This window comes from Pantherophis guttatus, chromosome 4, assembly GCF_059756535.1.
Source record: "Pantherophis guttatus breed Tessera chromosome 4, ASM5975653v1, whole genome shotgun sequence".
Classification (NCBI taxonomy): Eukaryota; Metazoa; Chordata; class Lepidosauria; order Squamata; family Colubridae; genus Pantherophis; species Pantherophis guttatus.
In genome coordinates this window covers 112303494-112317560 of record NC_142066.1, presented here as the reverse complement: position 1 = coordinate 112317560, position 14067 = coordinate 112303494, and the positions used below count along the sequence as shown (strand labels likewise).

Below are 14067 nucleotides of genomic sequence, written 5' to 3'. Positions count from 1 at the left end.
AATTATTACTGCATGTTACAAAAGGAAAGACATCTCATGCAGTAATAATTTAATATGAAATTTATATTTTTCATACACCCAGCTGTTGCAGAGAAGGATGAATGGTAATTATTTTGTAATGTCTCCATGATATAAGAAAAATATAGACAATAAATTATGGAAAAAATGGAAAAAGTAGAGATATCCAAAATATCATCTTTGATGTCTTACAGTTTTCTACATTTTGTTTTCCCACTCTATAAACTATGGCATTATATATTTTCCCTTTCATTATTGCTATTTTATTTTATTCTAGTACATCAAAATTCATTAGCATTAAACCTGCATTGGAATGAGCATGAACTAGATATGAAGCAGGGGAATAGCATCACCAAAAATCGAGTTCTATTTTAAATGCCATTTTTAAATTAATGACTCACAGGATGCCAATTTTGTATACTGTTATTGTACCTCCTGTCTGCTCTTTTATTTCATTTTACCATGCATAATATGAAAATGATTCAAAGCTTGGATATTTTTTTTAAAAGGCAGAATATTACATATAGTTATGAGAAGCATACAGGTAGTTCTTGACCTACAACCATTTGTTTAATCACTGTTAAAAGTTACAAAAGCACTGAAAAAAATAATTTATGATCAGTTTTCACACTTATGACCTTTGCAGCATTCCTAATGTCACGTGATCAGACCTCAGGTGCTTGGCAACCAGCATATATTACCAGGGTTGCAGAATTTCAGGATCCCAGGGTTTTCCTCTGCAACTTTCTTAGGGAGCTCCAGACAAGAAAAGTCAATGGGGGAAGCCAGATCTGCTTAACAAACACATGATTGACTTAACAACACCAATGATTTGCTTAAAAATGCTTTACAACTTTACAATCTTGTCGAAAAGGGTTGTAAAATGGGACATAACTTATTTAACTACTCTCTTGCTTAACAATGGAAACTTTGGGCTCAATTGTAGTTGTAAATTGAGGACTACCTGTATCTCAAAATGTATAAAGCTTAAACCTATCCTTGAAAATTTAAGGTTCAACATTTGTAATGATTCTGGGTTTTTTTCTTCTCAATATAAATTTGTTTGTTATCCAGACAGTAGGAAAAAAACAGAAGGAGAGTATTTATAAACTCTTAAAAGTCAAAATAATGTCAAAACTGCATATGTTAACTATACAAATTATATTTACATAGTTAATTGTGCTTCTTAATTAAACTCAAATAGAAGAAAGCAGACAATGGGTATTCATGAAATGAATGTAAGAGCTGCCCAAGTTATATTTTTTTCCACAATATGAAAACAGCTATATGGAACATATGTGTTTTGCAATTACACAGCTTTGTTTTATTTCTGTGCCTCTTTCCCTAACAGGACCCATCTGGTAAGATATGGAACAACTAGTTAAGAAGATAATAAGATAAAGATGAATATTCATAAACAAGTCTCAGCTGAATTCAGCAGACTTAACTCCTAGCTATGTGTACACAAAATTTCAGTTTAATGTTATAAATTCAATGACTTCAATAGCATTTCATCCTAAATAAATATTAATACAAGTGCAACTTAAGTTTCCATGTTCGTAAGACATTCCAGATCCTTAAGACATGTTGCTATGTCTCTGTGTGTCTTTTATAATATTTATGCTACAGTATAGATCCTTTGTATTGCAGTCAGAGAATCATAAAAAAAATGTCAGCTCCTCAGAACTACTGTACACCAGCATCTGTGGTCAAAGAACCTTCAGAATTTCAATAGACACCAGCACTATAATAAAGGGCAATTGGCAGAATAATGTTTCTAAGTGCTGATTTTCTTGATATACAGTCCTCATTTAGCAACTGACATATTCATTAATAATTTGGATGTGTTTTGGAAAACAACATAAATTAACTATGCAACCAGTCCTTGGATTTAAACCACTGCAGGTGGTTTAAAGCAAAGTAAAATCATGACATTTCACTTAGCAACTGCTTCATTCAACGTCCAGGTTGCCAGTCCCAATTGCAGTCACTAAACTCGGACTACTTGTAACAGGGTAAATAAATGGAAATTTATTTCATTTGTTAGAAGTACAGTATATACCTACATAAGGAAAATTTCTACAATCTGAGTTCCATTTCAAAATGTTAAGTAATTCTACTTACGTCTTTATATCTTTACATCTTGTATCTTTCCAATATGTCTGTAGCATTTTCCCTTGAAAAGAAGGTTAACACCTTATGTGCTTTAGGAGTGGAAAGGAAGTTCATGTAATTTCTCCATGTATGAGGAACACGTTCTAGTTCGTTCTATCTTCCCCACATTCAGAAGGCATGACTGTATTCTAAATCAAGATTTCTTCTTTTATTGAGGAGTTTAACATATGTGGTTTTTCCTATATTCTTCTATTCTATCTGTGGAATACCTTCATCGGGGAGAAGTGCCTAGCACCCATAATATTCTTCTGGGAAGAAGTGTCAGGGATTAAGTAGAGGTTTTTCTTTAAAAAAAACTCCAAGTACTTCTGTAACTCTTTTTAGTGCTTTTTATGTTTTACCTGTTGTTCCTGGTAAATTTGCTACTTGTCATTCTAGTTAGTGATTCTGATGTGATGTTTTGTCATCATTAAGTTCTATAGACTTAATTAAACCAAAGAAATGCAGCTACTGGGCAGTTTAATATAATAAACAAATACAGTGATTCATGGGAAAGCTCAGTCCTATTTAGTATTCTTGTTAAAAGGGATTCAACATTATTAGTTTCCATACTACTATGGTACTGAAAAATTTATCAGTTTAGTTTATGTTACTATAAATAATTTAAATACTTATTTTGAGTTTTTATTTAGAACCCATGGAAAAAGCAGATAAATATTAATTTATAATTAACTACTTCAAAATAATAGATCTGATGTTCTTTCATTAGTTATAATTAATCCAATAACTAATTTGACATAAACAAATTATAAGATAATTACCTTAAAGAGAATATTTGTAGCTCAGGGTTGAAATAAGGGGTTACTGGTGCTCTCTGAGCTTGGTTGCTTTTTGCAGACTGTTTTATTATCCAAACTGGATAACATCATGATAGACTAATTGCTGATTTTGTGTGTGTACCAGGGGTGAAATCTAAAATTTGTTACTAACAGTTCTGTGGGCGTCGCTTGGTGGGAGGGGGGGAGTAATGTGACTGCATGGGTGTGGCCAACTTTTTTTTTTTTTTACTTTTAAAAGCATTTTTTCTACAACCTTAAGAGGTTGCAGAAAAAAATGCTTTTAGAAGCCTCTGACAATCAGGCAAGTCAGCTGGGATTGCCAGAGGCTTTTAAAGACATTTTTTTCCTACAACCTCTTCAGCCGAAGGGGTTGCAGAAAAAATGCTTTGAAAAGCCTCTGACGATCCCAGCTGAGCCGCGGATCATCAGAGGCTTTTTTAAAAAAACTTTTAAAAGCATTTTTTTCGGCTGAAGAAGTTGTAGAAAAAATGCTTTAAAAGTAAAAAAAAAACCAGCCACTGATGATCGCGTGGCTCAGCTGGGCATGGGGCGGGGGGCGCAGGGATTTTTGCTACCAGTTCTCCAAACCACCCACTGCCATCGCTACTGGATCAGGCAATCAGGTCCGATCCGGGAGCATTTCACCCCGGTGTGTACATGCACATGTTTGTGTCTATCTGTGTACACATTTGTATGAAGATATTCTTTGGCTTGCCAAATAATTAATAATTATTTGGCATGCCAAATAATTAAAAAGAAGTATACAACATGGAACTAAAACTTCACTATGGTACTTACAGCATTAAAGTTGGGGAAGAGATTGACAGCTGCAGAAGTGTCCAGTGGGAATGGAAGAAAGGGTTTGAGATCCAATGATGGCGGCAAGGAGGGGATTGAAGGTCGTACCAGGGCTGGAAGAGCAGGGCTCTGGCATGTACCTCCTATATAAGGAAAAAGAAAAGAATAAATGAAATCATACATAATGGTTTCTTAATTTAGTTATATTCTAAATTGGACAGCAGGTATTAAAACCAAATCAGTAAGTAATCTTTTTTATAATTCCCATTTTTTTTAGGAAACCTAGTAGAGAACATTTATTTCTTCCACTAGCTTTTCAACTGTTGTGTTGATTTCAAGATTGCTCAAAGTACATCTCCAGTGTAAACCTTTGTCTCTTGTAATATCAGCCAAGATTTTTTTAGAATAATAATTCTTTTGAGATTCTGTTGACTGAAAATATTACTTGGACAAACTAAGGACATTTGTCAATTAAATCTATTTAGTCCAGCCACATTGATGTCCGGATTATTTGAGGAGTATCAAATTGATATTGATAACAATCAGAGAAACATTTTCCTAATTCCTTCTTTCATCTTCTTGTTCTGGCCCTTTAAGGAATGATCATAATAATATTGCCTTGTTTTGTAATGATTTGTTCTATTTCATGAGTATGTCTACAGCATAGAATAAGATAAAACACCTCCAAAACAGCATTTACGGTACATTACATAATTAAATGTTTTATGAATGACAAATTACATGATTAGGTTTGCAAGGAAATTTATTTATTTATTTATTTGTTTGTTTATTTGTTTATTTATTTATTTATTTATTTATTTATTTATTTATTTATTTATTTATTTATTCAATTTGTATGCCACCCCTCTCTGAAGACTCAGGTTAGAACTTTAACCTAAGCTATGGAGCAAAACCTGAAATACTTTTTCATAAGTCCTATGCAATCTTTAAGAAAGCAATCCAAATATACACCTGGCTTCTTAAAATATTTATAGCACTTTGGATCATTTTAATCAGTACTGTGTAACATCTTGTTTATAATCTTTGCTTCACTTTTAGTCCATGAAACTGAGGAAGTCCTCTGAGGGATATAAACCTTTACATTTAGAGGGATGTTTTGCCACACTCTCTTATTGTGGTATAGTACTCTTTTTATCCACTTATTTAGGATATAGTTGTCACCAGTAATGGCAGAATGAAATTATTGAATTAGAGATTGGCAGTTAGGAGGAAGGTGAACAACTCATCCTTCTCAGAAGAAAAAAGAAGTCAGAAACATTTGCCTTTTTTAAAAAAAGAAAAAAGGACTTATGCAACCCTATCATTGCAACGGATAAGCCTACATTGATGCCTGTAATTTTCTTCTTTCCAAAATTACTGTTTAAAATTGTGGTTTTGCTGGAAATCAGCCAAATAGAAAATGCTGGAAATCAGCGAATAAAATGCTGGAAATCAGCCAAGCTATAGGAGGAGAGTTGGAGAAAAATATGCTGTAAATCAGCCAAACAATGGAAGGAGCTCTGGAGGAGATTATGCTAGAAACTAGCCAAATAAAATATGCTGGAAATCAGCCAAGCAATAGGAGGAGAGTTGGAGAAAAATATGCTGGAAATCAGCCAAACAATGGAAGGAGTTCTGGAGGAGATTATGCTAGAAATTAGCCAAACAAAATATTCTGGAAATCAGCCAAACAATGGAGGGAGTCTGGGAGAAGTTCATGCTAGAAACTAGTCAAATACAATATGCTGGAAATTAGCTAATAATGTTGGGAGATTGGGGGGAGACAATATTGGGAATAATCTCAAAAGAGTTGATAATTTGGTGAAGAATAAACAATATGTTCTTGTGATAAAACTGTGTTATATGTGGCATATTAAATTGGAAAGTTCAAGATATTTTGATTTGATAAAAAGGGTCAAATAATTAAGATATTGATAAAATTGTGTTTTAAAATTTTAACAAAATGGAGCTGTATTGAAATTGAACTTGATAATTTTGGTGATAAAATTGTAAGGTATATAATTAGAATAAAAGACTAGAATATTGTTAATAAGTATTTGGATATTGATGAGATAGAGATATAGAGATAATGAGCTAAAATTTAATTTGAAGTTAAAATTGTACTGATATACTAGATTTGTTTAGATGAAAGTGTTAGAATTTTATGTTTAAGTTTGTTTTTTGTTTTTCTTAGCTGTTTTAAATTTTTAAAAGATGTAAACAATTAAGATATTGATAAAATTGTGTTTCAAAATTTTAACAAAATGAAGTTGTATTGAAATTGACTTTGATAATTTTGTTTTTGTTTTTTTTTTAATTTTTTATTATAGACAAACATACACATACAGACATTGACGTTTAAACAAACTAAACATAAACTAACTATACAGTGAAATCAAGTCATAGAGCTTGAACTTTGAAAATAGAGCTACTTCGGTAATTATATATCTATATATCTGTATGTATTATCTTTCATCATGTATCAATGTTTATATAACGATATTTCATTTTATTTCCTTATTTTTGTATCATTGGGTGGTATTCCCTTATTTCGTGTTCTTTTTATCTAACCAGTTGTACCATTTTTGCCAAATTAAGTAATAGTCTGAATCTTCTTTTCCCTGTATTTCTTTGGTCAGTTTATCCATTTCTGCACATTCCATTGTTTTTTGTATTATTTTTTCTTCTGGTGGCGTATCTTCCAATTTCCACATTTGTGCGAAAATGATTCTAGCTGCGGTTAGGATATGTATTATCAAGTATTGTGTCTCTTTTTTATAGTCCTTTGTCAGTATTCCTAATAGGTATGTTTCCGGTCTGAGGGGCACTTTTTGGGTGGTGATTTCTTCCAGCTGACTTTGAATTGTTTTCCAAAATTTTTTGACTTTTGGGCATGACCACCACATGTGGTAGTAGGTCCCCTTCTGTATTTTACACTTCCAACAATTCTGATTGGTATTGGGAAACATCCTTGCCAACCGTGGAGGGGGGAGATGCCACCTATAAAACATCTTGTATGTATTTTCTTTGTAGGGCACAGACATTGTCAGCTTAGTATTTACTTTCCACATTTTTTCCCAATTTTCTAAGTTAATATTATATCCAAAATTTTTAGCCCAAATAATCATATTTTCCTTCACCACTTCTTCTTCCAATTTGTATTTTAGCAGATAATTATATATTTTAGTTATTAATTTATCATCTGATTGCATTATAATTTTATCTAATTCATTTCTTTCTTTTTGAATTCCAAATTTTTCCATATCACTTTTATATCTTGATTTTATCTGTAAATACGGCCGCCAATCAATGTCCGTGCCCTGTTGTCTCAATTCCTCTCTTGTTTTCATATCTCCCTCTGTGTTCAACAATTCGTCATAGGTTTTCATCTTGTCTATATCCATTGTGTTCGGGTAAATTTGGGCCTCCATGGTTGATAGCCATCTTGGGATTTTGTTGTAGTGTTTTCTCCTTGTTTCAGTCCAAATTTTTGCCAATGCTCCTCTGATATAGTGTCTCCTGAAGTGTTCATGTTGTCTGGGCTTTTCCTCCCATAAAAAATGCGTGCCAGCCTTTTGACAAGTCAAATCCTTCTAGTGCTAATGTTCGTTTATCTTCGAGTGTCATCCAATCCTTAATCCAAGTTAAAGCTGTTGCAGTGTAATAAGTTTGCCAATCTGGTAATCCCAGGCCACCCCTTTCCTTGGTGTCCTGCAGGTGTTTCAGTTTAATCCTGGCTCTTTTTCCTTGCCATATATACTTTAATGTCATTTTATCAAGGTCTTTGAAATATGATTTTCCTGGGTTTATCGGTATTGTTCTAAATAGATATAATATTTTTGGTAGAATTGTCATTTTAATTGAAGCAATTTTGCCTAGTAGTGATAGTTTCAATTTACTCCATGCCTCTAAATCCTTCTGAATTTGTTTGGCCAATTTAATATAATTGTCTTCTTTAAGGGATGATACCTTATTGGTGAGCCAGATTCCTAGGTATTTTATTTTTGTTGTTGTTTGTATTCCTAATGTCTCTTCCAATTCTTTCTCCTGGGTTTTTGTCAAATTTTTAGTTAGTAGTTTTGTTTTTTGTCTATTAATTTTCAATCCTGCCACTTCGCCATATTGTTCTATCTGCCTTAGTAAATTCAGTCCTGATTGTTTTGGTCGTTCTAAAATAAATACTACGTCGTCCGCGAATGCTTGTAACTTATACTCCTGGTTTTTTGTTCTTAATCCTTTTATTTCATTGTCATTCCTAATTTCATTCAACAGTGGTTCCAATGCTAATATATATAATATAGGAGAGAGGGGACATCCTTGTCTCACTCCCTTGGATATTTTAAATTGGTCTGTTGTCTCTCCATTTATCCATATTTTTGCGATTTGGTCTGAGTATATTGTTTTAATCATATTTAAAAATTTATCGCCGGTTCCCATTTTTTCTAATTGCAATGTTAACAATCCCCAATTAAGGTTGTCGAACGCCTTCTGTGCGTCAAGGAAGAGTAAGGCCATCTTTTCGTCCGATTTTTGCTCATAATATTCCAGTATATTGATTATTGTTCTTGTGTTCTTATTGATTTGCCTATTTGGAATGAATCCATTTTGGTCTGGATGGATATAATTCACAATAATTCTCTTCATTCTCTGGGCCATGATTGATGTAAATAATTTATAATCTGCGTTTAGAAGTGATATGGGTCTGTAGTTTTTGGTTTGGGTGAGATCTGAGTCTTCTTTAGGTATCAATGTAATGATTGTTTCTATCCATGATTTAGGAATTTTGGCTTCTAAGATTGCTTCATTCAGGACTTGTAATAAAATATCATCTATTGGCTGGTATTCAATTTTGTAAAATTCCGCCAGGATCCCGTCTGGACCTGGTGTTTTATTGTTGTTCTGCTTCTTCTTCGCTTCAATTAATTCTGACATCGATATTGGTCTGTTCAAGAGTTCTCTTTGAGTTTCCTTTATTTCTTGAATGTTGGATTTATTTATATACTCTTTTACTTTTTCCAATTGGATTTCTTCCTGTGCATATAGTTCCTGATAGAAATTTCTTACGATTCGCTTTTTTTCTTCATCCATATGCTGCAATTGCCCTTGTTCGTCTTGTAGTTGGTGTATTAGTCTTTTTTCCTTTTCTTTCTTTAGTTTATAGGCCAACCAACGTCCTGTTTTATTTGCAAATTCAAATTGGTTTTGTTTTGCCATTTTGATTTTCCTAGCTATTTCTGTTGTTGTTATTAGGTTTATTTCATGTTTAATAAGGTTTATTTTTCCCTTGATCTCTTTCCTATCGGGTCTGTTCTGTAATTCTGCTTCCTGTTTTCCGAGCTCAATCAATAAATTGTTTCTTCTTTGCTGTTTCTCTCTGTTTTTCTTCGCCTTGAATGAGATTGTTAGTCCTCTTATATATGCTTTTGTAGTGTCCCATAGGACTTGTAATGATGTTTGTTCCCTCTTGTTTATTTGAAAGAATATCTCCATCTCTTTCTTTATCATCTCTATGTATTCTTTATCTTTGATGATCTCTCTATCCATCATCCATCTTCCTCTTTTTTGCTGGCCTTTCCAGACTATTGTTATAGGACTGTGGTCTGCCCATACGTTCGGTGTAATTTCGATTTCTTTTATGTTTTCTCTTAGTTCTGCAGTCATCCAGGCCATGTCTAGTCTGGACCAGGACTGATGGGGATTTGAGTAATATGTATACTGTTTTTTGGTTTTATTCAGTTCTCTCCAGGCATCTTTCAATTGTAACTCTTGAATCATATCCTTAAAGGTATCAGGTAGTGTCTTTTTCCTAGATTTTTTTTTTGTTACTTTGGTAATCATAGTCCATATCAACGATTGCATTGTAGTCCCCTATTATACATATATGTTCGTAGTCTAATTCTTTAATTTTATCGTGTATCTTTTTAAAGTATTCTTTTTGGTTCCCGTTCGGAGCATATATTGATGTCAATAACATATTTCGGGCCTCCATCTTAATGTCTATCATTAGTATCCTGCCATCTCCATCTGTGTAAATTTGTTTTGCCTGAATGTGGCTTTTAATGTATATTGCGATACCTCTTTTTTTTGATCTGATAGTGAGGTGAATAATGTTCCAAGTTTTCTGTTTTCTAGTAACTGTTGATGTTGTTTTTTAATATGTACTTCTTGTAAGTTGATAATATCTATGTCTAATTTTTGAAGTTTTCTGAAAGTGTGTGTTCTTTTGGTTGGTAGATTAAGGCCGTTTATATTGATTGAGATTAATTTCAACTCTCGTCCCATTTCCCTTAGTTTTTCTTTGTTAGTCTAAGTCTACTTGTGTTTCTTGTTACCATTTGTGTTTTCCCCCTAGCCCCTTCTCTCTCCATCCTCTCCCTTTCCCTAGACTCCTTCTCTTCCTTTTCTTTTTTTGTTTCCCCCATAGAGTGTTCCTGGTTTGTATTTTCTGAATCACGTCTAGTTTCCTGTTCTTCTTCTATTATAAAGTGAGTGTCAAGAAATTCTTGTGCCTTCTCTATCGTGTCGATTTTATATTTTTTGTCGTCCCAAGATATTAGAATTCCCTCTGGCACCAGCCAGCGGAACATTATTTTATGTTGATTCAGTAGGGTTGTCAAGAAATTATAGTTTTTTCTGTATTCTCTTATTCTTCTTGGAACTTGTTTTAGGGTTATTATTTCTTTTCCTTTGTAGCAGGGTTTTCCCTCTCTCATTGATGTGTAGATCTCTTCTTTTACAGTTTTATGTGCGAATCTAACATGTATTTCTTTAGGTAGTTTGTTCCTACGAGCATAGTTCGTATGAACTCTATATATTTCGTCAATTTCCCTACTAATATCGTTTTTTTCCTTCTGGGTAGCCTCTACTAATATATCTGTCATCAGGTCCCTTAGATCTTCTCCTTTTGTTTCTGCAATATTTTGAAACGAATGATTTTAATATTTAAAATCTTTTAATATTTTAAAATCTTTTAATATTTTAAAAAGAATGATGCCTTTTCTAATTCTAAATGGGTAATTGACTCTTCGAGTTCTCTATTTAACTCCATTTGATTTTGTTCGATGTTATCCATCTTTTTCTCCGTTAGGACCATTTTAGCTTCCATGTTTTGGATTCATTCTTCGTTTTTAACTATGTTTTGTTGTATTCTCTCGATCTTATCGTCCATTTTTTTAATATTATCATTTATTTGTCCTACTTCTGATTTCAGTTCCTCGTGGTTCTTTTTTGTTTCTTCATGATTATTCACTATTGTTTCTTGGGTCTTGTTCATCCCCTTCTGAATCATAGCTAGTATAGACTGTATATTCTGTATGTTGTGTGCAGTGGCAGCATTTTCTTTGTCTGTAGTTAGCATCGTGTCTATGGTTTTTTGTTGTGCAGGTGAAGATTGTGTAGGTATTGGGTTTGTTGTTAATTTTTTCCCTGTTTTAGTTATTGTTATTGAGGATGTTGCCATCGTTGTTTTTTGTGTTATTTTTCCCCAAATTTTCATATACTGATTTGGTTGGGGGTAGAGGAAATATCGTTATATAAGGATCGGGTTAATTAATTCAGAGGAGTTAGGGGGAAAATGCAGTGTTTTAACAATTCATTCTTCTATTCCTGTTCCTAAACAATATAATACAATTAATGTTTAAATACCAAGTTATCACAGTACTTAAATTCACTTTAAGACTAAACAATTTCTATATAACCTTTATGTAATAAATCAATGGGATTTAAGATTCTCTATAAATCATCTAAGATATTCTATTAAGTTATATCACAATTACCAGTACATGCTACTTATATTAATTATCACAATTATTATTCCTTAATAATATCTATAACCATCTCTATACAATGTCTATGTTAATATCTAGCTTTCTAATCAATACACAGTATAATTCCCCTTAATCAATGTATTACTGTACAATCTATATACTTATTTCAATGGGGTGGGAAACAATAAAACAATAAAAGAAAAGATAATATTAAGTCAGTTCCTTAGTGTATATTATAATAACTTCAAATTTGATATTAGTATTCTTTAAGCAGAATTAAGTAAGTTTTAAATTTGGATTTTATAAAGTAAATGAAATTTAATAATTTAATGTTTAAAGTTCTCCACTGTATCACTCTCAGACCAATTAGGGTTGCTTCCTACTCCTTCTCCTTCCTTCGTTCTTCAGTTCACCTTCTTTTCACCCAGCTATCACAATTCTATTGCAATAGCCTCTATTAAATCTGTAAGTAAGTCAATTGTTCCGATTTTCCTGTGTAGCAAGTTATATCTCCTTTGCCAACAGCGTCAATGTATCTAATGTCTCGCTACGAATCTCGTGTCTGTTGTTGAATTTGTTATTGTTGCTGGACATAAAGTAAAAGTTTTCTTCTCCGAATCCTCAGTCCGCCATTCGCTACTGTTCAGCTAGTTTCCTTCCGCCCACAACAATCTTAAATAGTCTCAGTTCTTTAAGTTCACTTTCTACAATCACTCTCTTAATTAATCCTTTTTTTCCTCTGTTAAATCAAGATGTATTATTGTAAAGTTATAATCCACCGCTTACTTGTAATCCTTTTTGTCTGTCACTAGTTCCTTTCGCCAGTCAAATCTGCATTGTCACTGTGGGTATTAAGCTTCGCTCCGATCACTGTCTCTCACCGCTTGCCTGACGATCTTGCCGCCGCTTTTTGGAGTCCTATTCTCGCCAATGTATTTAGATCCTCATGATTATACCTTTGTATTTCGATTTACTTAGTCCTTACCGATGTTTCTCTTTGTAATCTTCGCTTCCACACTTGTCGGTTGACAGCGCTCCGGCCAGCCAAAATGGCTGGTTTTTTCCCGGCTGGAGTTAGGGGGTTTTTCCTCTGAACCTTTGGGGTGATTGCTGTCACACCAAGGTCCTAGAGAGTCCTCCTTTTTCTATCGACCTCTCCGTGGTCGATAGTGCCAAAAACGGCTTCCAATCAAGAAATTTGGAACTTCGGGGACGGAGCCTCGTTCCCCTCGTTCCTTACACGCTGACGTCACTGCCGGAAGTCCTGACTTTGATAATTTTGGTGATAAAATTGTAAGGTATATAATTAGAATAAGAGACTAGAATATTGTTAATAACTATTTGGATATTGATAAGATATAGATATAGAGATAATGAGCTAAAATTTAATTTGAAATTAAAACTGTATTGATATATTAGATTTGTTTAGATGAAAGTGTTGGAATCTTATGTTTAAATTTGTTATTTGTTTTTATTAGCTATTTTAAATTTTTAAAAGGTGTAATGGAAAAGTGGAATAGAGCGTGTTAAAAGAATATAAGCATGTTAACCATCTATGACCGGATTGAAACTCTGTTCTTGAAAGTTATATTTTATGTTTATGTTTGGGAAAAAATGAAAAATATTTTCAAAAAAAAAAAGAAGAAGAAGAAGTCAGAAACATTTGCCTTTTTTAAAAAAAGAAAAAAGGACTTATGCAACCCTATCATTGCAACGGATAAGCCTACATCGATGCCTGTAATTTTCTTCTTTCCAAAATTACTGTTTAAAATTGTGGTTTTGCCAATTTGTTTCAAATAGCCTCTGGCAAATATCCTAAACCATGCCTGCAGGCAAAAGTAATATGAAAATTAGCCATGAAGTATGATTTTATTGATCAAAGACAGCCTATTATAATATGAATGGAGAAAAAGCTAGAAATACATTTTCAATTTACTCCATATAATGAAAAAACATTTCTGTTTGCAACACTTAAAAATTTTCTTTTTACTCTTAATAAATTAATTCATGTATTTATCCATAGTATTCATAAAGGGCTTTATAATTAACTTCAGTGACTGATTTCAGTGAATAACCTAGTAAAGGACACTGTTATAAAAGTAGGCAATACAATATGAAATGAAGCAGTCTCTAAAATTCTGGAAAGAATTTTAAAATTATTTAGAAATATATTGTTATATTAATCTTTGCTTTCCTGATAACAGTAGGAAAGACATATTGAAATGAAACCATATTTCTCTTGGATTTTGATATTTCTCTTTGAGATGGATCACCATTTGTTACTAGCTCCTTAGGAGAGATTGCAACACATTCAATAATCTGAAAACCTAGATATATTGGTTTAAAATGGTTCTCTATTTCGGTACATCTCTAGATCATCATCTTAGGTGCTAAATATATTTTTTTAAAATCAAGAAATTATTAAAGTTTGACTGTATTCTTTTAAGTGAATTTTGTTGTATGGATATACTGTGTATACACATACAATGACAATAAAGTTATTATTTTAACCTGATAGAAGCAGACTGTAA

The 14067-nt window shown here is 32.8% G+C and overlaps 1 protein-coding gene across 3 annotated transcripts in view; it reads right to left on the bottom strand.

Moving 5' to 3' along the window:
* The window catches only part of ZNF385D (zinc finger protein 385D), a 247063-nt gene that overhangs the window by 181865 nt on the left and 51131 nt on the right, over positions 1 to 14067 (bottom strand). The window contains exons 2-3 of one of the 3 annotated variants that reach the window (XM_087892574.1): positions 3771 to 3913; positions 2143 to 2321 (exon numbers count right to left, since the gene is read on the bottom strand). Coding sequence is in view for 1 of the 3 variants with exons in the window: in XM_060685761.2 (XP_060541744.1) it covers positions 3771 to 3913 (143 nt within the window). In the remaining 2 variants the exon portion in view is untranslated. The remainder of the gene's footprint in view (positions 1 to 2142; positions 2322 to 3770; positions 3914 to 14067) is intronic. The other 2 variants (XM_034402057.2, XM_060685761.2) reach the window with 2 other exon arrangements.